The sequence below is a fragment of the Musa acuminata genome, chromosome BXJ1-10, assembly GCF_036884655.1.
Source record: "Musa acuminata AAA Group cultivar baxijiao chromosome BXJ1-10, Cavendish_Baxijiao_AAA, whole genome shotgun sequence".
NCBI classification, from domain to species: domain Eukaryota; kingdom Viridiplantae; phylum Streptophyta; class Magnoliopsida; order Zingiberales; family Musaceae; genus Musa; species Musa acuminata.
In genome coordinates, this window is record NC_088336.1 from 29,105,601 (window position 1) to 29,126,576 (window position 20,976).

General features: G+C 43.0%; 5 protein-coding genes across 5 annotated transcripts; 3 read left to right on the top strand and 2 right to left on the bottom strand.

The window, feature by feature from the left end:
* Window positions 1-48: 48 nt before the first annotated feature.
* LOC103968849 (uncharacterized) lies at window positions 49-4,118 on the top strand. The gene is made up of 3 exons (XM_065087662.1): window positions 49-385; window positions 2,270-2,431; window positions 3,595-4,118. Exons 1-3 carry the CDS (start codon window positions 104-106, stop codon window positions 3,952-3,954), a joined length of 804 nt encoding a protein of 267 aa, XP_064943734.1. The 5' UTR covers window positions 49-103; the 3' UTR covers window positions 3,955-4,118.
* Window positions 4,119-4,511: 393 nt separating this feature from the next.
* Window positions 4,512-10,484, top strand: LOC135596017 (serine hydroxymethyltransferase 3, chloroplastic-like). The gene is made up of 12 exons (XM_065087661.1): window positions 4,512-4,669; window positions 5,404-5,646; window positions 6,236-6,431; window positions 6,526-6,700; window positions 6,805-6,922; window positions 7,023-7,135; window positions 7,230-7,352; window positions 8,191-8,295; window positions 8,486-8,572; window positions 8,734-8,841; window positions 9,851-9,923; window positions 10,012-10,484. The coding sequence occupies exons 2-12, from the start codon at window positions 5,433-5,435 to the stop codon at window positions 10,284-10,286; spliced, it is 1,587 nt and encodes a 528-aa protein (XP_064943733.1). The 5' UTR covers window positions 4,512-4,669; window positions 5,404-5,432; the 3' UTR covers window positions 10,287-10,484.
* Window positions 10,485-11,479: 995 nt separating this feature from the next.
* On the top strand, window positions 11,480-13,061 carry LOC135596018 (zinc finger CCCH domain-containing protein 35-like). The gene has a single exon (XM_065087663.1). The coding sequence runs from the start codon at window positions 11,536-11,538 to the stop codon at window positions 12,646-12,648; it is 1,113 nt and encodes a 370-aa protein (XP_064943735.1). The 5' UTR covers window positions 11,480-11,535; the 3' UTR covers window positions 12,649-13,061.
* Window positions 13,062-14,717: 1,656 nt separating this feature from the next.
* LOC135595055 (nudix hydrolase 8-like) lies at window positions 14,718-17,122 on the bottom strand. The gene is made up of 9 exons (XM_065085562.1): window positions 16,974-17,122; window positions 16,514-16,773; window positions 16,360-16,425; window positions 15,957-16,094; window positions 15,730-15,807; window positions 15,601-15,651; window positions 15,463-15,497; window positions 15,179-15,287; window positions 14,718-15,090 (listed from the first exon to the last, which is right to left on the bottom strand). Exons 1-9 carry the CDS (start codon window positions 17,056-17,058, stop codon window positions 14,884-14,886), a joined length of 1,029 nt encoding a protein of 342 aa, XP_064941634.1. The 5' UTR covers window positions 17,059-17,122; the 3' UTR covers window positions 14,718-14,883.
* A 2,340-nt stretch (window positions 17,123-19,462) lies between these two features.
* LOC103968853 (protein OXIDATIVE STRESS 3) lies at window positions 19,463-20,680 on the bottom strand. Its single transcript, XM_009382187.3, has 2 exons — window positions 20,199-20,680; window positions 19,463-19,915 (listed from the first exon to the last, which is right to left on the bottom strand). The coding sequence occupies exons 1-2, from the start codon at window positions 20,471-20,473 to the stop codon at window positions 19,633-19,635; spliced, it is 558 nt and encodes a 185-aa protein (XP_009380462.2). The 5' UTR covers window positions 20,474-20,680; the 3' UTR covers window positions 19,463-19,632.
* Between the last annotated feature and the right edge of the window lie 296 nt (window positions 20,681-20,976).

Consider the following 20,976-nt stretch of genomic DNA (forward strand, 5'->3'; position numbering starts at 1 on the left):
TTGGACCCGTGTTCGGACCCCGGACCTTTTCCTTCTCGCTGCTGGTTCCATCCGAGGACCCAAGACGGTGAGCGAGCGTGAGCGGAAGGTTGTGGGGGGGTCGATGCTTATGGAGGGCGGGCCGGCGACTGCCGCAATACCTCTACGATCCACCGCAACGGTTGCTCCTCCTCGGTATTCGCTGCCGCCATGTCGGTTCTACGGCGAGGACGTGCTCTTCTGCGTGGACGTGGACGTGGAGTCCAAGGCCGAGATGGCGAAGGGCCGCGCCATCACCCGCCTCGACGCCATCAAGCAGGCCCTTCTCCTCTTCGTCCATACCAAGCTCTCCATGAACCCTGACCACCGCTTCGCTTTCTCCATCCTCGCCCAGTCCGTCTCCTGGGTTCGTCCTTTCTCTCCTCCTCCCACTTTGCCCTTTTCCCCTTTCTCTTTGTTTGGTTGATGCCGATGTTTCTTTTCCCTTCCGTTTACGGGGACGACTCTCTTGTATGTGTCTGTGTTCGTAATTTTTGATTATTGGCGCCGATTTGGTGTAAGATCATGGGAATTAGGACTTATTTTTTGGTCGGGGTGGGGGGAGTAATTGATGGAGGAAAATGATTATTTTGGAGAGGGAGAGTGAAGATTGGCCACAGTTTCGTGATCGACAAGGCAAATTTAGGCAAGAGTGGGATCTTTTTTTTGCAGTTAAAGCAAGCACAACTATTATAAATGAAACTTCCCGATGCATGAACAATGTACTTTAAATGGATAATTGGAACCGTTCTTGACGTCATGAAGATAATCAACTACTGGAGAACAGAGAGGATAATCAACCACTAGGTGCTGACAAGGTCTACCAATTTTGTCAGAGGAATCACTTATGCCCTATTTTCTACTGATTCCTTGTCGGAATTGTATGTACCCTTATTTCTTCTGTTTAAGTATGTGAGTTTTACTAAGATACATGATCAAACTCTACTTTTTCAGTTGATAGTTTAATATATCATGCTCCAAAATCTTTCCTTCGGTTTGCTAGATGCAATTATGGACCTCCATTTTCTCTTTGCGAATGAATATCGTGAATTACAGTTCATATTTTGATACCGACATTATGACGTGTTCCTATATCTCTTGCTTACAACTCTTCTTTTCTCTTTATTGCTTCACTTGGATCAATGATATATTCTCCTTTGCATATTCAATTTATGACTTGGAAAAAATTCATGGACCTATGTGAAGATCAAGAACTTTCGTGTTGTTCATGGAAAATGATGTGACCCAATTGTTTGGAGAAATGACAAGTTATTCTGTATGCCAGGGTAAAGTGGAATCTGTTACCATTGATTTTTTATCACCGAGAAGCAGAAACTGGCCTTATTTTATATCTTTTCCTCTTGCTAATCCACACCTTTCTTTCAGATTGTCATTGCTACTAAGGACCTCATTGCTACTGGCCATGTATTATATTTTTTCCTCTTGCTACTCCACACCTTTCTTTCAGACAGTCGCCCATTTTTTATTGCCTTAAGAAAGGTAGAGAAGGGAGTAATTAATTCATTTATATACAATATAAGAATTTCTCAAAAATTAAAGTGGAGGAAACAGATGAGACTTGTTGGAAACTTTATGCATGGTTTACTATATGGTGGTTGGAAAGTTTGGATTACTTGATTTGCTTTGTGTGATTATCATTTAAATAAATATTACCTTAATGATAGGAAATTGATGGTTTCTGAATCCTGATTGTGTTAAAGGTCCACTCCTTCCCTTCCATGGGCCTATCCTGATTTCTCTTCACTGTTCTCTTTGACTGCTGATGCGATTTTTCTTGTCTTCCTTTTGAACAAGGAAAAGTTATTGATATAAAGAGTGCATTAGGTGATAACTTTCTTTATGTTCAACTTATATTATAGAATGCTCAGGAGGAAATTCTCTTCCTTTTCATTTGGCCATAAATCAGTAAAATTTTCCTCAAGTTAGTGCAGATTTTGCAATAGAATATCATAGAGTAAGTTTTGTTTGAGAAAACGTTGCCACTTTTTTTTTGCTTCATGGAAGAATGCTATGATTCTACTTGAGTTTTCTTTACAACTTTACATTTTGTTAGGATTCAATGTATCATTAATTAATAAGCAGGTTGGTGAAATTGTTGCTTGCTATGGTTAGGAGGATTATATTGTATAGAAGAGTTACTCATTTCCATCAATAAATCATGAATTATCATTGTTGGATTGTGCAGTGAATTACTGATACTAAATCTTGACTGTTTTGTGATGTTTGAAAGCTCCGAAAGGAATTTAGCAGTGAGGTTGATTCTGCTCTGTCAGCAGTTCGAGCAATAACTGCGGCTGACTCATCATATGGCCTTGCTGATATCACACAACTTTTTCGCATAGCAGCCCATGAAGCTAAAAAATCTCGTGCCCAGGGTCGTCTCTTCAGAGTGGTAAATCTGATTTTCTAAAGTCTGTTGTTTTTACATATATGCATAAGCTTATTGTCATAGCATGTGTTACACGAATTGATGATCTCTATTTTGTGGTATTTGGTTTTAAATCTCTCTCTCTCTCTCTCTCTCAGGTTATTTTATATGCCTCTGAGTTTCTTCTTGATGTCTCCAGGCTTTCAGCGTAACCTTTAAGGACAAGAGTTCATATGAGAATGCATATTTAACTCCTATATTATTATCAATTTGTCGAGTTTATTTTTTAAGAGAAGTAATATATAGAATCCATCAGATACGTCTATCGCTTCTCAGTTTCTTGGTGATGCTTCTTAGCTTCACATCATTTGTGATGTTATTATTTTAACAAGAATCTGGCTCTATGCATATGCCAACTTTCTACTTAAGAGATATACTGTGTACTGCTGAATTATGTTACTTAATAATTAATATACAGTTCCAAGCCAAGGGATGAAGAATATTTATTTCAGCAGTGTTTCTGCACATTTTCTGCACATATTTATTTCAGCAGTGTTCCAAGCCAAGTTCTTAGTATTTGAATAGGAACTAAACATGGTCATTCATGTTGGGATCAGTTTTGGCATTGCTATCCCACTTATATGCAACCATACATGTTCATGCATTCATATGCTTGTAGCCATGAAAGCAGTTGTTCATGTTTGTGCTTTTTCTTAAAAAAATTCTACTTTATCATTATATCCTTTCCAAGTCCTTCTGAAGTGTCTCTGTATCATCTAAATGTATTCAGGTCACTTTGTACCTCCATTTTCTGTGTCAATCCATCAGACTCTTCCCTATACTGCCAACAACTAAGTCATGTGTAATTGTTTTTTTTTTCTTCCTTCACAGTGATATCTCATTTTAATCTACTTTATTTTACATACCTCAGCGTCAGGTTGTGTTCAAATAACAAATTTATTGCTTGTTATAATTTAATTTATGTTGTTGATTTTCTTTAAATTACATATTCATTTTTCCTTAAACTGTTTGGTATAAAATACAATAAATAATTCTTGTATAGTTATCCAAGAAGATAAGATTTTCTTTTCTGTACAGAAATTGTGTTTCTTCATGCAGGTATTCTCTTGGTCACCAACTCTCCAATCTGAGCTTCATGTCTATGATCTTTGTTTTTTGAATCGCAGATACTCATTTACTGCAGATCATCGGCTTGTCCCCAGCATCAATGGCCTGTTAGCCAGAAGCTTTTCACCATGGATGTTCTTTATCTCCATGACAAGCCTAGCTCCGAGAACTGTCCACAGAAGGTATATGATGCCTTAGTCGATGCCCTTGAACACGTAAGTGAATATGAAGGCTACATCTTCGAGAGTGGGCAGGGCCTCACTCGCGTCCTCTTCCGGCAGATGTGTATGCTCCTTTCGCACCCCCAGCAAAGGTGCGTGCAAGATGATCTCGACTTTCCCAAGTCCCTTGTGAGGAAGTCGCCACCTCAAACCGATGCTGCAGTAAGTGAAGATAGCATGCCCGTCTCCAGCCAGTAGAACAATCGTTTAGGCTAATGGTTTGTTAGATGCAACTGTAGGGTGGAGTGCAATTGGAAACATGTAAAACATAACTTCCTGGATTCTTAAACAAATCTTTGGGATGTGCAATCTCTCTCTCTCTCTCTCTCATGGTAATTGAATTTACTAAATATTCATGCTCATACTTGTGAACGCATTGATGTCAAACTTGAGATTCGTTAGATTACGATGTCATATTGTTTGCATTTCGAAATGCTCGACATGTAGTGAAAAATTATATGTTTTGATCATTGCAGAGAAGAAGTCGTGATCTTTAGTGGAACTTAAGATGAATCGCATGGGGTTATTTGCAACTCGGATATTCTAAACTTCATTTGTTTGCGAGAGACTCTCAGCTTTTACACGAATTATTATTATTAATTTGATTAATAAAAAAGCAAGACGTTTTAAACTTTTTGACTTTGAATCGAAGCGGGGGGGAGTGAGACCGATGGGACACGGTTCGGCAATTTTAGCCGGCTCAATCCAAGATTCCGGTCCAGGGTATTGCACCACGTCGCTCATTCATCACCCGCTCGATAGAAAAGGCGGGATTGTGTCCACCATCATCCGCTGTTTAGGGTTTTGGTGGAAGGGGGACGGTGGACGAATTGATCGAAGCCGCGCTATATATATCGAAGTTGGAAAGCAAAAGGGGGAAGGGAGGCGGGGCAATAGAGGGCGCGTGTTCTAGGTACGTTCTTCTTCTCTTTATTCTATTCCACTGTTATACTGATGTGATCCTAGTGTGGTTCTCACTCATTCACGATAGTTTGCCCCGTCGGCGATATTGGGACCTGTTGTGCTTCACTTGGTTTTCATTTCGAGATTTGCTTTGGAACAATTTCATTGTTGTCGCGTGTTTCTTTTACTTGGTTGTATTTTGGTACTAAATTCTTTCTGGAATTAGCAATCTTTCTTTTTGATGCTTGTCGTGGCACGGGATATATAAAGTTTTGTTCTTAAGAGATAAAAATTGCCTTTTTAATTGGGCTCTTGGATTATACCTGTTCCTTTGGTGTTTCGTGTTGTTCTTGAAAGAACAATATTGCTAGTTTAACGGGAGAAAGGAAGCAGATACGGTTCCCCGACGAAGTATTATGGTCATCACACATCGCTAGATAATTCGTTCTTCTTCCTACCAAAATATTGTTTGAATCAACCCATTTATGTTAAGGCTGAGAAAAGCCCCTAAACTGTAACTTCATGGAAAAAACACATATCTTGGGTATTTAATTCAATCACGTTAGAAGAATACTTCTTTTGCATGTAAACATTGCTTACTCCAATCATTTTCTTTTTTTTAGGGATATACTTGTCAAACAAATGAATTTTACTAGGAACTATGAACAATTTTTCATAAGAACTGTTAATTTTTATCCAGTTAGTGATTCATGGTAACTGACCCAAATTTATATTTTTTGTTAGGGAAAAATTGTATAGTGCTGTAAAGGAAGATGTCTGCTTCCAGTGGAGTTGTATCAGGCTCTTTTCATCAGACCCTTGGGATCAAGGGTTCTAGCTTATATCTTAAGCACCATGTGGCAAACAGATATCCGGATAATACTAGGTTCACCAATAGGAGATCTTGCAAGGCTTTTAGTATCCAAGGAAGCCTAGTTACTGGAAGACCATCTTCATCTGTATCTGTCTCCGATGCTGAGATGGGAGGTATGCTTATTTTTATTCTTTTGACAGATGATTATAAAGAGGATGGATTAGTCTTTGTAGCTTAAACAACAAGTTCTAGTTTTGTGATCATTCCCTTGAACTCTTTCTAGTTTGTTCTTGGTGAATATTCTCTGGAGGTTTTCTACATTCAGTCCTTGTTGGACAAAAAGATTTTTGTATCCTCATGGAATGCCATCAGTAAGGCACACTCACTGCATTTGGTATTCTTGGACTAATTGGGTTCTGAGCAAATACTTCATGACCATCAGTATTCAACAAGAAACAACAGCTTGAAACAAAAGTAAAACAGAAAGTTCTGAATAAGTTGCTTAGAGGTTTTGCTTATGCAGTTGAAGTCATCCTTTTAAGATGCTGTTATGTAGTGTCTTTTAATTATCAACCACCAAGTAGATTGTTCGCTTTTTCTCATTGTTCACAGCTTGTATATTTTAGATTGTTTTCTTCACGAGTACTTGTAGCTAAGTCATGTATAATGACTAATGTTTTATTCATTAGAGCTGACTGGTAAATAGATAGTTCTTGCACAGTGCTTACTTTTTTGCTTAAAATTGCACATGTTCTTCATCAGGAAGCATAGACACTTTAAAGGACTACTCACTGAAAGTAGCAGATCCTGAGCTCCATGCTCTTATTGAAAAAGAGAAGCAGCGTCAATTCAACTGCTTGGAGCTCATAGCTTCTGAAAACTTTACATCTCGGGCTGTGATGGAAGCATCTGGTTCCTGTCTAACAAACAAGTATTCAGAAGGTTTACCTGGTAAAAGGTGATTTTTAGAAATCTAAATGAAAGAACATGATGCTTAATTTGCTTCCAAGGATTGTAAAACTTGAGGTGTCCTTGATCTGTTTCCAATTCAGATACTATGGAGGTAATGAGTATATTGATCAGGTTGAGACACTTTGTCAACAAAGAGCTCTTGAAGCATTTCACTTAGATAAACATAAGTGGGGTGTAAATGTGCAACCACTTTCTGGATCTCCTGCTAATTTTGAAGTTTATACTGCTCTTCTTAGCCCTCATGACCGAATAATGGTAACTTCATGTCATTATTGGATAATTTTAGCTTTTTATTTGGTTGTATTCTTGCCATGTTAATATTATATCTTGTGAGTTTGATTGTATTGCCACTGAATTAGGGGCTAGACCTTCCTCATGGAGGCCACCTGTCTCATGGTTTTATGACACCTAAAAGACGAGTTTCAGGCACCTCTATATTTTTTGAATCTATGCCTTACCGGCTTGATGAATCCACAGGTTAAACATTCTCTTTTTTTCTTAAGCTAAAGATGACATCTTCATGAAATTATATAAGCAAGTTTCTTCATGCTATTAAGCCTTTTAGTTTCTCCAACAGGCTTTGTGGATTATGATATGCTTGAGAAAACAGCACTTCTCTTCCGACCAAAGCTCATAATTGCTGGTGCAAGTGCATACCCTAGAGACTTTGATTACCCTTGCATGAGGAAGGTAATTATTTTGACAAATCTTTTGCATGCTTCCAGAGAAAGATTGTTGCAAAATTCTTAATGCTATTTGGTTCTATCTTATTCTGGAATTTTAGATAGCAGATGCTGTTGGTGCATTTCTTATGATGGACATGGCTCACATCAGTGGACTTGTTGCTGCTGAAGTAGCTGCTGATCCCTTTGAGTATTGTGATGTGGTTACCACCACCACACACAAGGTGTGCATTAATTAATATTTTCCGTTGTCTACTGCCATGTTCTCGTCTCTCTTACTTGCTAAGGTTCCGACAATTGTTTTGACATCCATAGTTACTGCTCCTCTATTGCTACAATAAATACACTAAATGTAGCTGCTTCCCTATTGGGTGACTGGTGAAGGGAGACATATTATCAGACAGATCTAAGATTGTCCAACTTATGTTATAGCTGTAAACAAGATTAAATCCTAGGATGTGAAACCACTGCTCCAATGTGAAGGAAATTTAACTGGCAAGATGAACTAAGTCACCTACCACAATAAAAGTAGAAGCAATCCTCAGGAAGTTCACATTTTTCCTGTCAACAGGGGCCAAACAAACCTGATCCTAACAAGAGAACATACTGACAGATTTCTTCTTTTGAAATTCTTTTTATAAAATCTAAATAAGGGTGTGTGCGCTCTCGCTGCAGCTTTTTTTGCTTGACATGTACCGCCACTTTCTTATGCGAGAGGGTACTTCCCCAAAGAATAGTTTCTCTTAAGGAACTTGTGTTGTATATCTGAGATATTCTTGGTTATGTTAAATTTTGATCAATATTAAGAATAAAACTGAAAAGTCTTCTCTCAGCTGTTATGAAGCTTGTGTCATATCATGTAATTTCTCCGACTACTGTATACTGCAGTCGCATGAAAAACAAAACTGAAAAGTCTTCTCAATTTTGTCATTGAAATATTTTCTGTTTGTTCTCAGTGTTTCATGTTATATTTTTCTACAATGTCATATCAGAACTCTTATTTTGTATTTGAATTTTTTATTCTGTAGGCTTTGTTTTTTTTACTTCATAACAACTTGTCAGTCCTTGCGAGGTCCTCGAGGTGGCATGATCTTTTACAAGAAGGATCTGGTTTTAGGTGTTGATCTAGAATCTGCTATAAGTAATGCTGTATTTCCAGGCTTGCAGGTATGTGATGTATCTAATCTTTTTTATTTTCCAAAAAGAAAAGACAATGTGATGTATCTAATCTGAACCTTGCTGTTTCTACTGTTGAATTGTAGCCAAATTAACTGATACAATTTTTACGTTTATTTTCTGATTCACAATGTTTATGCAAGTTATAGTTATTGGAATATAACGAGTGAAGTTTCTGTAGGGTGGCCCTCATAACCATACAATTGCTGCTCTTGCTGTGTGTTTAAAGCATGCTCAATCACCTGAGTTTAAGGCTTATCAGTCTCAGGTAAAATCCAAAATTTGAAACTTACTGGAATTTAACCAGTAAAGATTCGGCAGTGTGATCCTCATTATCATTCACTTGCTGCTCTTGCTGTGTTTTTAAATGATTCAAATATAAGGCATATCATTTTTCTCCGTTTGTGCCTGATTTGCTGGTTTTTATAGGTTATATCTAATTGCAAAACTCTTGCCACCGGACTGGTGGAACTGGGTTACAAGCTGGTTTCTGGAGGAACCGATAACCACCTTGTTCTGGTGGATTTGCGACCACAGGTATGTTCATGGTCGCTCGTTGCTTTGCCTCTTCTTACTTGCCTATTTGAATCTTCTTCAGTCTATGTCTGACTGTTTGGGTATTCAATCATTCTGGACCAGAATTGATCTCCTAGAACATGTTTTTCTGAAATGCCACTCTGCGTGCAAAGTAAAGTGGTTATCGGTAACTGTTGGTCTTCAATTCATCGTCTCTATGGCCTCCTCCCCTTTGTTAACTCTGCTACTGTGGCATATGATAAATGTCCAACCAGGTAGCTTGCAGGACAGATGTGTGAGTTAAGATGTAATTATGTGGATCAAGATACCACACTTTAAGATGATGCTATTGTTAAACCAGTGTGTAGGAACATTTCATGTTTCATGCGTCTTTTTTACTCGAGTATCAGAGCTTCTATTCATTTGTATTAGAGATTATAGAAGTAAGACATATCTAAAACACAACTAGGACAATTTAGAGAAAGGTATTTGTTTTAAATGGGACACTAAGATGCAAATATTGTTGTTTTTTGGCTTTTGATTTGTGGGCTTATTTTGTCGTACCTTGTGAAGAAGTTTATCATGATGATTAGGGATGTACTCAAAGCAGATCAATAGGTCAGTTGCATTGTGTTTTTCTGAGGACACATTGCATGAATGGATTCTGTTGCCAGTTTGAGATGATTCATGGTTGATTATTGGCCCTTCTGCATTTATCTAGGAGCAACTAAGCCTTTTCTCAAATGATTCTGATACATTTTCTGAAATGGGTCCAATGCAGTTAGTTTGTCTGATTAATATTTTGGTGGTTACAATGAAGTGGATATATAAAAAATCCTTTCAATACCCCATCTTGTCTTATATATTCATCTGGTGATGATAGAAAATCATGTCGATTCATCCTGTTTTACTTTTTTCAAAAATTATAACTGAAAACTTATGAATTGTTTCTGATGCCGTAAATTCGCTGAGAGTCACCATTCCATATCTCTTTTTATTTCTAATTCTGTTATAATGTGTTCTACAACAGGGCATCGATGGAGCTCGGGTTGAGAAAATCCTGGACATCAGTTCAATCACACTCAACAAGAACTCTGTGCCAGGTCAGTCCATTATCCGTTCGAACTCGTAGCTTGCGGGCTCATCTGTAATGCTCACTCTCATTCTTGTTTGAATCCTGATGCTGTGAAGGTGATAAAAGTGCTCTGGTCCCGGGGGGTATCCGCATCGGAACACCTGCAATGACTACCAGAGGCCTCAAGGAGAAGGATTTCGAGGCTGTCGCAGACTTCATCCACGAGGGGGTCCAAATTGCGCTGAAAGCCAAGGCGTGCATGAAGGGAACGAAGCTCAAAGACTTCATCGACTACGTGGAATCTCCGGATTTCTCCCTCAAGGAATCTGTATCAGAACTCAAGAAAAAGGTTGAAGCTCTCACAAACCAGTTTCCCATGCCTGGAGTATAAAAATTGGCCTTCGGATCTGACCATCATATCAGAATGCCTAGCCACCTTACAATGAGGTGTAGACCTTATTGGAAAAAGAGTTTTCGTAAATGTAATCTGAAATTTGGAGAATAAAACAAAGCAAACATTGTTACATTATTATTCCCCCAAAAATTAAATATGTAATTGCGGGGAGTTGTATGGAAAAGAATTGTGGTCCTTTTTTTTTTTGCTGATAATACTTTTGTTTTTGCCATTATCTCCAGAAATGCAATGATGACATGCGTGAGAGGGCCACATGTCAGACACGGGGATGGACCACTAAGAATTCGTGTCACGCGTGCGAGCTGTGCCGTGTCACCGGATTAGATCGGACCCACGAACGTAACATCATCTCACTATCTCTCCATCTCACCTGCATGTTGATGGGCTCTTACCATCATTTTCGATCCCTCTCCCCCTGTACATTGTCGATGTTGATGAGGTTGGCCGTGCTGGTGAAGCAACGACAGAGGGGCACAGTACACACCACTGCCGTGTACCATCCCTGGTGGACCTCCGTCCCGCTTAACCCGAGGTCACGGGGACGACACTGGCTGCCCGTATGATCTTAATCATACGGTCTCGATGGACGCTGGCTACCCGTATGATCTTAGTCGAACAATAAAGCGAGGATCATGTGATACCATAATTAAGAGTTCAAAATCTTTAGTCATAAGGCTATTAAAGTAAGTAGGAACATGCTTCTACTGTGTGCCACCGACTTATCTTAATAGTAATCACACTGTCTCAATTCCAATACGGACTTCATTAATTACTTTCTCTGTCGACCAAACTCACGCGTTTAGCTACCTTTTTATTGGACTAGAATCTGGGGCCCACATATAAGTACTTGTCGGTAATGTGTTCGGGTAGGATTCCGTCGGTATGATCTTTTGTCATGAGTAAGAGGAAGAACGTGTCCTTGACTGGACACGCGAACGAACGTCTGTCGGAGTCACCTGATTCCTCCACGTGTCCTCAGCCATCTCATTCACGCTCCGCTCCGTTATCCCCGACGCTTGCTACGCCAGGAAAACCAAAGGATTTGACGTTTCGTTCGGTCACCGCCTCAACATGCCGAAACGCCGTCAGTTACAGACAGATATTTGGAAACCGCGGTTTGCTTATAACCCAACCCCGGTCACCCATTCCCATTTATGTGCCATGCTGCGCCGAGGAAGCCACTGCGGAAGGAAAGCGAAGAAGAATAGCTACGGTAGGAGAGACGATGATGATGATCGGACGAGATATCAGCCATCTCAATCCCACGGTGCACGTCCCGCCATGGCCCCCTTTCGATGATCCAACGGCAGTGACCACCTCATCGTCCCACTACCCCGTCTGCGGCATCGCCACCGGCGACGGCGTTCTGGACGAGGACACGGTCGCGGCGATGCAGCTCTATCTCGGCCTCCAGGAGGGCGCTGGGGAGGACGCGCCACCTGTGGTGGACGCGTACGCGTCGGATGAGTTCCGGATGTACGAGTTCAAGGTTCGGCGGTGCTCCCGAGGTCGCGCTCACGACTGGACCGAGTGCCCCTTCGCGCACCCGGGGGAGAAGGCCCGCCGCCGTGACCCGCGGAAGAACCGCTACTCCGGCGCACCATGTCCGGACTTCCGCAAGGCCGGTGGGTGCAAGCGCGGCGACGCCTGCGATCTCGCGCACGGTGTGTTCGAGTGCTGGCTCCATCCGGAGCGCTACCGCACCCAGCCTTGCAAGGACGGCACCACGTGCCGTCGCCGCGTCTGCTTCTTTGCCCACACACCCGACCAGCTCCGCTTAGTGCCACCGCAACCCCAGCAGAGCTCTACATCCCCGGTTGCTGCCTCCGCCGAGTCCTACGACGGGTCGCCTCTTCGCCAGCAGCCCGCCTCGCAGTCTTATCTTTCCAAGAATCTCGTCTCCCCGCAGGCTTCGACGCTGATCTCCCCTCCCACGTCCTCGCCAGCGAAGTCTCCGCCGATTTCACCCAACGGCGCGAAGCTGCGGCGGGATTCTTGGCAGCAAAGCTCCTCGGTGAACGAAATCGTAGCGTCGCTGAGGCAGCTGCAGCTTAGCAGGGGAAAGTCGGTGCCAAGTTCGTGGAGTTTGCAAACTGTAAATGGTGGGTTTGCGTCGCCAAGGGGGACTCTTGCTGGGTTCAACACTGCTTTCTGTAGCCTGCCGTCGACTCCAACGGTCGCTACTGCCGGCTGGCTGGAGGAAGTGGAGCCGGCGGAGAGGGTGGAGTCCGGGAGGGCGCTGAGGGCGAAGATGTTCGAAAGGCTGAGCAAAGACAGCGTTTTTGACAAGGCAGAAGCGACGCCGGACGTTGGGTGGGTTTCTGACTTGCTAAAATAGCAAAAATCTTCAGACGGCGAGAAACGAAGGATATAAAGCGATGAAGAAATTGAAGGAATAAAAAGGGTGGATTATAAATGCCATCGTCTCATTGTTTCTTGTGCGGTTGTGACTCTTGCAGTCGCAACGCCAAAAAAAAAACGTTCTTTGTTGTTCCATGTAGAAGCCATCAACACTGTCCCAAGAAGTGTCAGAAGGCAAGCTGAAGTCTACCAGAGGAAGCAGCGGTCTCTGCAAACGACTGAGTTGGATTCTCTTCCATTGTTCATCCCATCATCCTTTTCCGTGGTTAATGCTGGATGTCCAATCGAAACGTTGGACCTGTATTTATCCATGTTAGCGTATTCCTTTTGTCATGTCGACATTGTAAAAACGTCAACTTGCCATCCAATATATTTCTGATGCTTAGCAAAGATCTCACCCTTTTTTCCTTCACAAACTGTTGTTTGCGTGCTTTGTAAGTATGAGATAGGTTCCGAGATGGGGTCGGATTATTGCGCACCTCACGACTGGGACATCAGATAATGACCTTTTCTTCCAGTTTTGCAGTTCATAATTTTGCCAGTCGATGCCGAGGAGATTAGATGGTGACATGAATTAATCTCTGAAGTGCGCAGGAATAAATCCTCCCCGTTGTCGCTGTCTATGATACACGCTTGGTGCGCTCGCTTATTGTGCTCCAGTTTCAAGTCGCTTGCTTGGCCGAGAGAGAGAGAAGGTTCTTCTTTTTCTGCACCGATGGAAGGACAGGCATGTGATAAAGCTGAGTGCCATCCTGTGGAAATAGGAGCAGTGGATACACGGTGTTTCGAGGTAACCATATCATGCAATGTCTCACTGTCAAGTGGTGATGTCTAGTCAAAGAGACACACAGGAGATCTTCTCTTATTCCCTCTTTCATCCCTTCTTTCGAGGGCAGAGCCAAATCGTGTCACCTCATGATGCGTTTGGTTGTCTGCCATAAAAAATGTTCGCGGTTTAGCATAATCAAAATTGCAGACTCATTTATGTGGATTAACGGCTATTCCTGGCTGCAGATCAACCATGCAGATTTCTGGCGTCGTCTTCACGGATGGAAACGGGTGGTGGGGAAAATAAGGATAGGATAAGAGTCAGCTTCACTCCTGGAGCTAGAAAACGATATCCCAGATCGATTCGGTCCATCTGACTATTTTATTATTGGGACATCGCTGTCGATCATGTCGACATTATCCACCCCGACGTGGAACGTCCCTGTGCCGTACTCGACATTATCCCCAAGTCCGTCGGCGGCGGTAGGGTAGAAGACTATTGTTGTGGTTATACGGTCCAATACTCGGATCCATTTCTCCCGGCAGTAGTTTCTATACCCGATGGTGGGCACCGTTATCTCTGCTTTCCGACAGGTTTATCCACAACCGCCGAGCCGACGAATCCAAAGTTCGAAGCTAAAATATTATAACATGGGTCGTAGATTCACGTATATCAAAGCAGATCCTTATATGTCCTATGTCGAACAGGTGACACTGCGGCAAGCGGCAGCCCTGGGATTCATAATGCCTAGATGTTGCCTGAAACGAACAGCGGAGAGATTCTTATGGTTTGTCGTTGCTGCTGGCGGTGTGCGGAGGTAGACGTGGTGAAAGCAGGCAGATGCAGAGCGTCTCAGAAACACAGAGTATCGGTGCCCCAGTCATTTATTATACTTTAATTTCAGGGTGGCGGAGATTAATCTAAAACTTGTCTGTCAATTCTTAGGATCTTATCTCTAACAGGAGCGGCGCAAGATTCATCCACTAGTCGCTATCTATCTTGAGATGACAGGGCACCAGTGTCCTCCTCTGGATGTCCAAATTCACGATCACGTTCAGCGAAGCAGTCAAAAAGTCGACAGAAGCGAGCAGGAAAAAGTCGAACTTTGTGAATCGACCTGCTTGCCGATTGGCAGACTCGGATGAGGAATTGGGGTGATTTGGTACTTCATCTTGAAGGGGCATATATTCATGAAGTTTCTGAATATTTTGCAGATCAAAGTTAAGAGGAACGTATTCATGCACCAAAATCTTACGTTGGAGCCTGACAGCAACACAATCTCGAACAAGGTCGAAGCCTTTGGTTATGAAGCAGAAGATCGCATCACAAGCCAAACGAGAAGGTTCGAATGGCAATTCTTAGGCTACCAGCAGAAGGTCGTACATGAGACAGTTCTGTAGGTTCATAATTCCTGTACACAACCACAAAAGAGAGCGCGAGAGACTATTTTTCTGCCAGGCATTTCTTCCATTTGTACAGATCTCCACAGTAGAGATAGGACAATCTATCATCGAGCTTTGACATCATCTGCAGTGCTGTGAAACCGCGGTACTTGTTTTCATATGACGAGACGCAGATGTCGACGACGTTCTTTGACATTCTGTCCCCCTGATGATATGGCTGCGCTAGGAATTCGTCAAGCGGCATCCACTGTAGCATAAGCATCACCAGTAGCTCATCAAGAATGGAGGTCGACTTTACATACTAAACTACTTATAGGAGAGAGGATTGTTGTTACCTTGGCTGCTGCTATCTCACGCTCATCAATGGTGATCTCGGATGTCAATGGCTTGAGCATGCATATGAAGAACAAGTCGGATTTCTCGAAGGTGACTCGGTGAGCATGCCTGTGGATTGCAGAGTGGAACGAAATGTCAAACCATATTGGGTTAGACTTAAAGAGAAGAAAAGGAACTCAATATATAGACTTGCTTATATATATATATATATATATTATATTCATCGATGTTCACAATGGATATATCGGTGCATGGCACCAGTAGAAAGTAAGATTCGTGGTACCTGAAGGCAAGCACTTCTAAGAAGGTAGTCTCTATCTGCAAGGAAACAGAATAGATCATGTAAACCAGAAGATGACCATGAATCTAGAAATCATTGAGCAAGCTGAACTGCCATATGACAACATACGAATCTCCTTACCCCAGTTTCTTCTTTGACTTCTCTTACTGCTCCAGAAAATATTTCTTCAGACTGAGCAATTAAAATAAGATCACATTGATCATTGACCGATTAAGGAATCCAACAGCATATATACAGAAGGATGCATACCTTATTGATGAAACCAGTCGGCAACTTCCATATGCCTGAGCACCTCAAAGGACACTTCTTTTCTTTCACGACAAGCACCTAAACAATGGAAGACAGGGCAACCAGAGATTTCGGAGAGTGAGTTCCCCAGACCAAAAGCTGAAGAAGAACGCGACTACTGCATAATGACGATAAGAAGCACATATCCCTAGCTTCTTGGTAATTCCAAACTTGTAAGAAATAATCACCTCTCTGTTATCATTGATGACAAATCCTCCTACGCCAATCTGATGAGTTGCTGTGGATGGAAGCATGCAAGGCTCCTCAGGAATCCAGTATGTTAACATCACATATCCTGGATCTGCATGGTGGTATCCGAAACCTTCCTGCCAAATAATATGGACAATTGATAGCAGACGTAAGAATGCCAGGTAATCTGCAATTGCATCGTCTCATTTTGCAGATCGTAAAACAGCACTTTTAGCCTGAAGACTACTTCTTTCTCGTCACTACAAAATGGAGTGACTTCCACAAACTTCACCATGTTAAAAGATTGAATTCTTGCATATGTCAGTTCTAACAAGGATAAATAAACATGATTGTGACTATAAATTCGTTCGTTGTTACTCCCAATAGGAAAAAAAGGCTAACCTTCAGCGCAATCGGCACAAGTTCTGCTTGCTCTTCTAGTATCTTCAGCCAAATCCCTTTCTTTCCCTGTATTGGATACACAACGAGCAATGTCTGAAACTTGGAAGTATCATCATGTAGCGGATCATCTGCAGAGATGGAATGCGTCGTTAACCTTTAGCTTCCAATAAGAAAGCGAGGAGCGAAGGATGGCTGCAAATGCGTTCGCACTGGTCGGCAAGCACTGTGGGTTGATGATGACCCCATCATAATCATCTTCGCAGGCATCCAACGAATCAACAGTTGTACTCTGTGTCGTGCTCAGGGTGGCATGGTTGATCATTTTCCTCTTGTTTCCGTAGCCAATGTTAAGTAATGAATCCAACTTCGGTCTTCCGTTTGGAATGTTCAAGCATTGTGGCTTGAATGCCAAATCTGCAATTCGTATTAGGATTACAAAAAAACAAGGCTTATGGTAAGATTTCATATGTATGCTTCTGAAGAAACTCAAAACTTGGAATATGCATAATTCTTGCAATTCCGAACATCATGTCTGACGTATACTTTTGGATCCTCGTTGCAAAATAAGCTGGGAAATTAGACTCTTAAAAGATTCATGCTGAAAATTTTCTTACCTTCTACCTTCCTGCTGACATAAAGATGGGTCATTCTAAAAGATCTGTTCTCGAGATATGAAATCTGAGCTTTGATCAGAGCCATTATGTGTGTTTTCGATGGAGCAAGCTATCTGAGTAGGCATCAATGAGGAGCCTCGCTTCAAATATATACCTCTCCATGAAGCTGCATGTGGCCTTACAAATGGAGAAGCATCTCATATGCCATTCCTATTGCAAGTAGAAGCTTCTAATGGCCAAGTTACATGAACTCGCAGTCATGTGGTTCGTATTGGGACTACAAGTTTCCCCCACCATCACAAGAAATCTCATCATGTTCCTGTCTGAAAAAGGAGAATGTCAAGAACCATTCAAGTTCATCCAAGACCTTCACATAAAGATGAGAATGTCGTCGATTTTGAGGCCTTACATTATACATTTTTGTTCTTCCAGCATTCTGACATGCTATTATTATACTGTCGGAATGTTCTTTTGTTTGGATCTAAGTAACTATCTCTTTAGCATCATGCCCTGTAGCATCTAATTCTTCCAAATGTGAAAATGTATTCTGCCTGTTCTTGTTGGAAGCCAGGCCATAAAGACCTTTTCCCATCAAACCTTTGTCTCTTGCCCTTCGACACTACTAAAGATGAGTTTGCACTAAATTTTTTACTTGACCAAATGCAGCCTGCTGGGTTTGATTGCAAAAAAAGTTGCTACAACTAAATCAAAGTGGAAATATGTTTGTGAATTTTGAGATCTTAATAGTCCCTAAATACATTAATGCAGGGATGCTCATCTTCAGCATATTTTCCTCTTTTTTTGGTGCGTTTTGGCCTTCCAGTTTGAAGGGCAACATGCAGGATTCCTTTCACAGATTTGCAAGCACAAACAGTTGAGCCACATGCAGAAACATTCTTGATAAGATCCTGCCAACTTGAATGCATGTCCTGTAGCTTTAAACAGCATCAAGCATCCCATTGCATCCACCAAAGGAGAGGTTCTTTATCTTCTTGGTTCGTCTAATTTCGACCCCTTGTTTGTTAGAAGCTCCGGATCCTGCAACACTTGCAGAACCTCAGGCAGGATATGCTTTCTTCTGTTCTGATTCAATCACAATGGAATAAGGAACATTACATCATTCTCCACTCACTTGTATGGCTTGAGATGATCTTGACTTGAGGAATCACAATGATCAGTTAACTAGCATGGTAAATCAAAATTTGCAGGTCTATTGAGTGCATTATTAGAGACTGATGATAGGAACTGAAATAGACCGATTAGTATCACGAGTTGCCGTGTTTGAAGTATGAATTCCTCTTTTATAAAATTAAATTACTATAATTAATGTTTTACTTTATTTTAATTATTTATTTCCTTGTTTGTGTTATATGATTAAGAAATTAATTAAAATCTGATTTCTTGATGTCGGCCTGCGTCTGGACTCGGTCAGCCCAACCGCATGCGCTTGGGTCCGGTCCGAGTCCAGGTCTGCTCAGTCCGCGGCTGGGTCCGGCGGGGACGAGGAGCCTGCGGCGCAGAAGGGAGGGCCCAACTCGGTAGAGCAGTGGAGGATGGATGCAGCCTGAGGCCTCCAAGGCTTCGACCCATGGGACTGGAGCGGGCTAGCACTTACGGGTCCAGCCCGGACCTTCTTCATCATCAGAGCGGACGGTAAAGCCCAACCAGTGAGGGCCAGTTACCGCCCGGCTGCAATGACCGGTCCGCAGCCCAGAGTCATCTTAACACGTGCACCGCACGTGATCAAGGTCCTGGCTCATCACCGTGGGCCGTACTAAAGCCAAGCCTGGCTCCTTTCTTAGCCTAGGACTAGCGAATAAAGTCCAGCTTCAGAGGCCCACGAACAGCCCAGCTTCAGGGGCTACTCCGCGTCCCTCGAGAACACGTGTATTTGCTTCAGATAGGCCTTTGTCGCCCTATCTGAGCCTGACCCATCGGTGTGGTTTGTACTTGAAGCCCAGCCCGTCTCCTTTTCAATCCGTTCCGGACGAGCGACGCAGGTGACTCTGACCCAGAGCCGCTGTGGCCTAGTCTAAATCCAGCTCACGTCGCCTGTATGGAACTGTGGCCAGGCAAAGCTGTCCTCGGATTCCCCTGTCCCATTAGCAGGCCAGCCTTGCCCATGATGGCCCGTCTTACAGCCCATTGCGTCTCCTCATCGATCACGTGGCACGTGCGTCTCACCTTAAATTGAGACAGGCCGATGTGGGCCTGTTCGAGCCTGGCTCATTACCGCGCGATGGACCGGAGCCCAGCACACCGCTCCTTTGTGCCGCACGTGCGAAGCAGGTGACTCTGGCCCTAGCCCCCCCGGGACGCGGCCCAGATCCGATTGAATTGATACTGTAATAGCTCAATTTGAGCCAGGCCAGCGGACCGCCGGGGATCAACTCAGGCCGGCGGTCCAGATCCGTTCAGGCCGGTGAACCGATGTTGACCGGTTCAATCCTGTCTGATCTATGAGGCACCAAACCCAAATAATGTCAGAGTTTGTCAAAAGAGCTTGATATCAATGAGGCACCAAACTCATATGCTCCAAAGGAGCAAAAGAAGAGAGAAAAATAACATATCTTCGAGCTGATCACAAGGAACCTAATCCAGTAAAATACATGGGTTCTCATCCTGAACATGTGAGAGAGGAGTGCCTTGTCGGTGGTTCTCATGTCGGAGGTTTTCTGCTACGTAAAGGGTTACTGCTACTGCTCCTTGCTAGCAAGGAGGCGCATGGACCCCTGGAAGCTTTCTTTGCTAGAGCCTTGCGACGAGGCCTCGGTGTGAAGCATGGCCTCTGTGCTGCATCCAGACCTGCTGCATAGCTCCTGCATGTCTTCATCCTCTTTCCGTAAGGAGTCTCCTTTTTGGCAAGATCCTCTATGCATCTGACATCATACAGGGATGTGAAAGACTGGGACTTCCCTTGAAAGTACCTTGACAGCCCTCTTCTGCAGACACACACACACACACACACTGCAGTTAACCCCAGAAATGATTGATTGGAATTGCAGATTGCAAATGAGCAAATCACGTAATCAAAAGTGTACACGGCAAATCTTTGTATATTCTATCAACAATTTGTATCTGGACAGAGAGATCAAGTGCTGCGTGATAAACCAGAGTGATGTGCTTGTGATGTATGAACCAAGTCATCCTATTGTCTACTTCACATACTTCATCACCGTCTAAAACCAGAGAACAGAGCTATCGAAGGCTTAGTTGTGTACTCACTTAATAGGGAGCTGAGTCATGAGAGAAGACAGTTCGAACGGAGGCCCTTGTGAATCCAGCCGCAGGGCACCGGATGATGCTGAAGAAGTAGCATCATCGACAGCATTCGACGACACGGAGTCATCAGAATCACCACAGAAGGATGAAGATTCACATAGGTCGTTGCCATCGTCCGAGACTCTGGGCAATGTGGCTCCATGAGACCTGTCCCTGAGACCTTCATCCATGACTTCAGGAGTGAAGGCAGCTCCACCGGACTCCACTGGTCCTTGCATGGATGGCTAAATACAGTGACACATCCATCCAACCTGATGCTCGAGGCACATTTCCGTGGGCGGCTGGGTATTTTAGTACGTTAAGATGCTCTGAACACCAAGCAGCGACAACTTGGTCTCCAATCATCCAGCTCAATTTAGTGGATTTGCATGAAATGGCTCCACATATGGTGGTAAGGAAGGACGAGGAAGGCAGGGATGGGATACGGGGGGGGGGGGGGTGGAGACATAGGATAAGGCTGACGTCGGTCATCCATATCATATCCTATTTAGTACTCGCCAACTTTTTCCACCACGACCAACGCACTTTTCCAACAGTTGGATCAAATAATTCAATGGACTTGAGGAATCCATGGGCAGAGGCAAATCCCGAGGCCATGGTTTTGTGGAGGGGAAGGTATGCCCGAGCTCGGAGACGACCTTGGTGGATCGGTCGTGTGATCCTTCTTTCTAGCTTTGCGAGATGCAGTGATTGGGACCGACTCTTTACTGTTTTTGTCCAT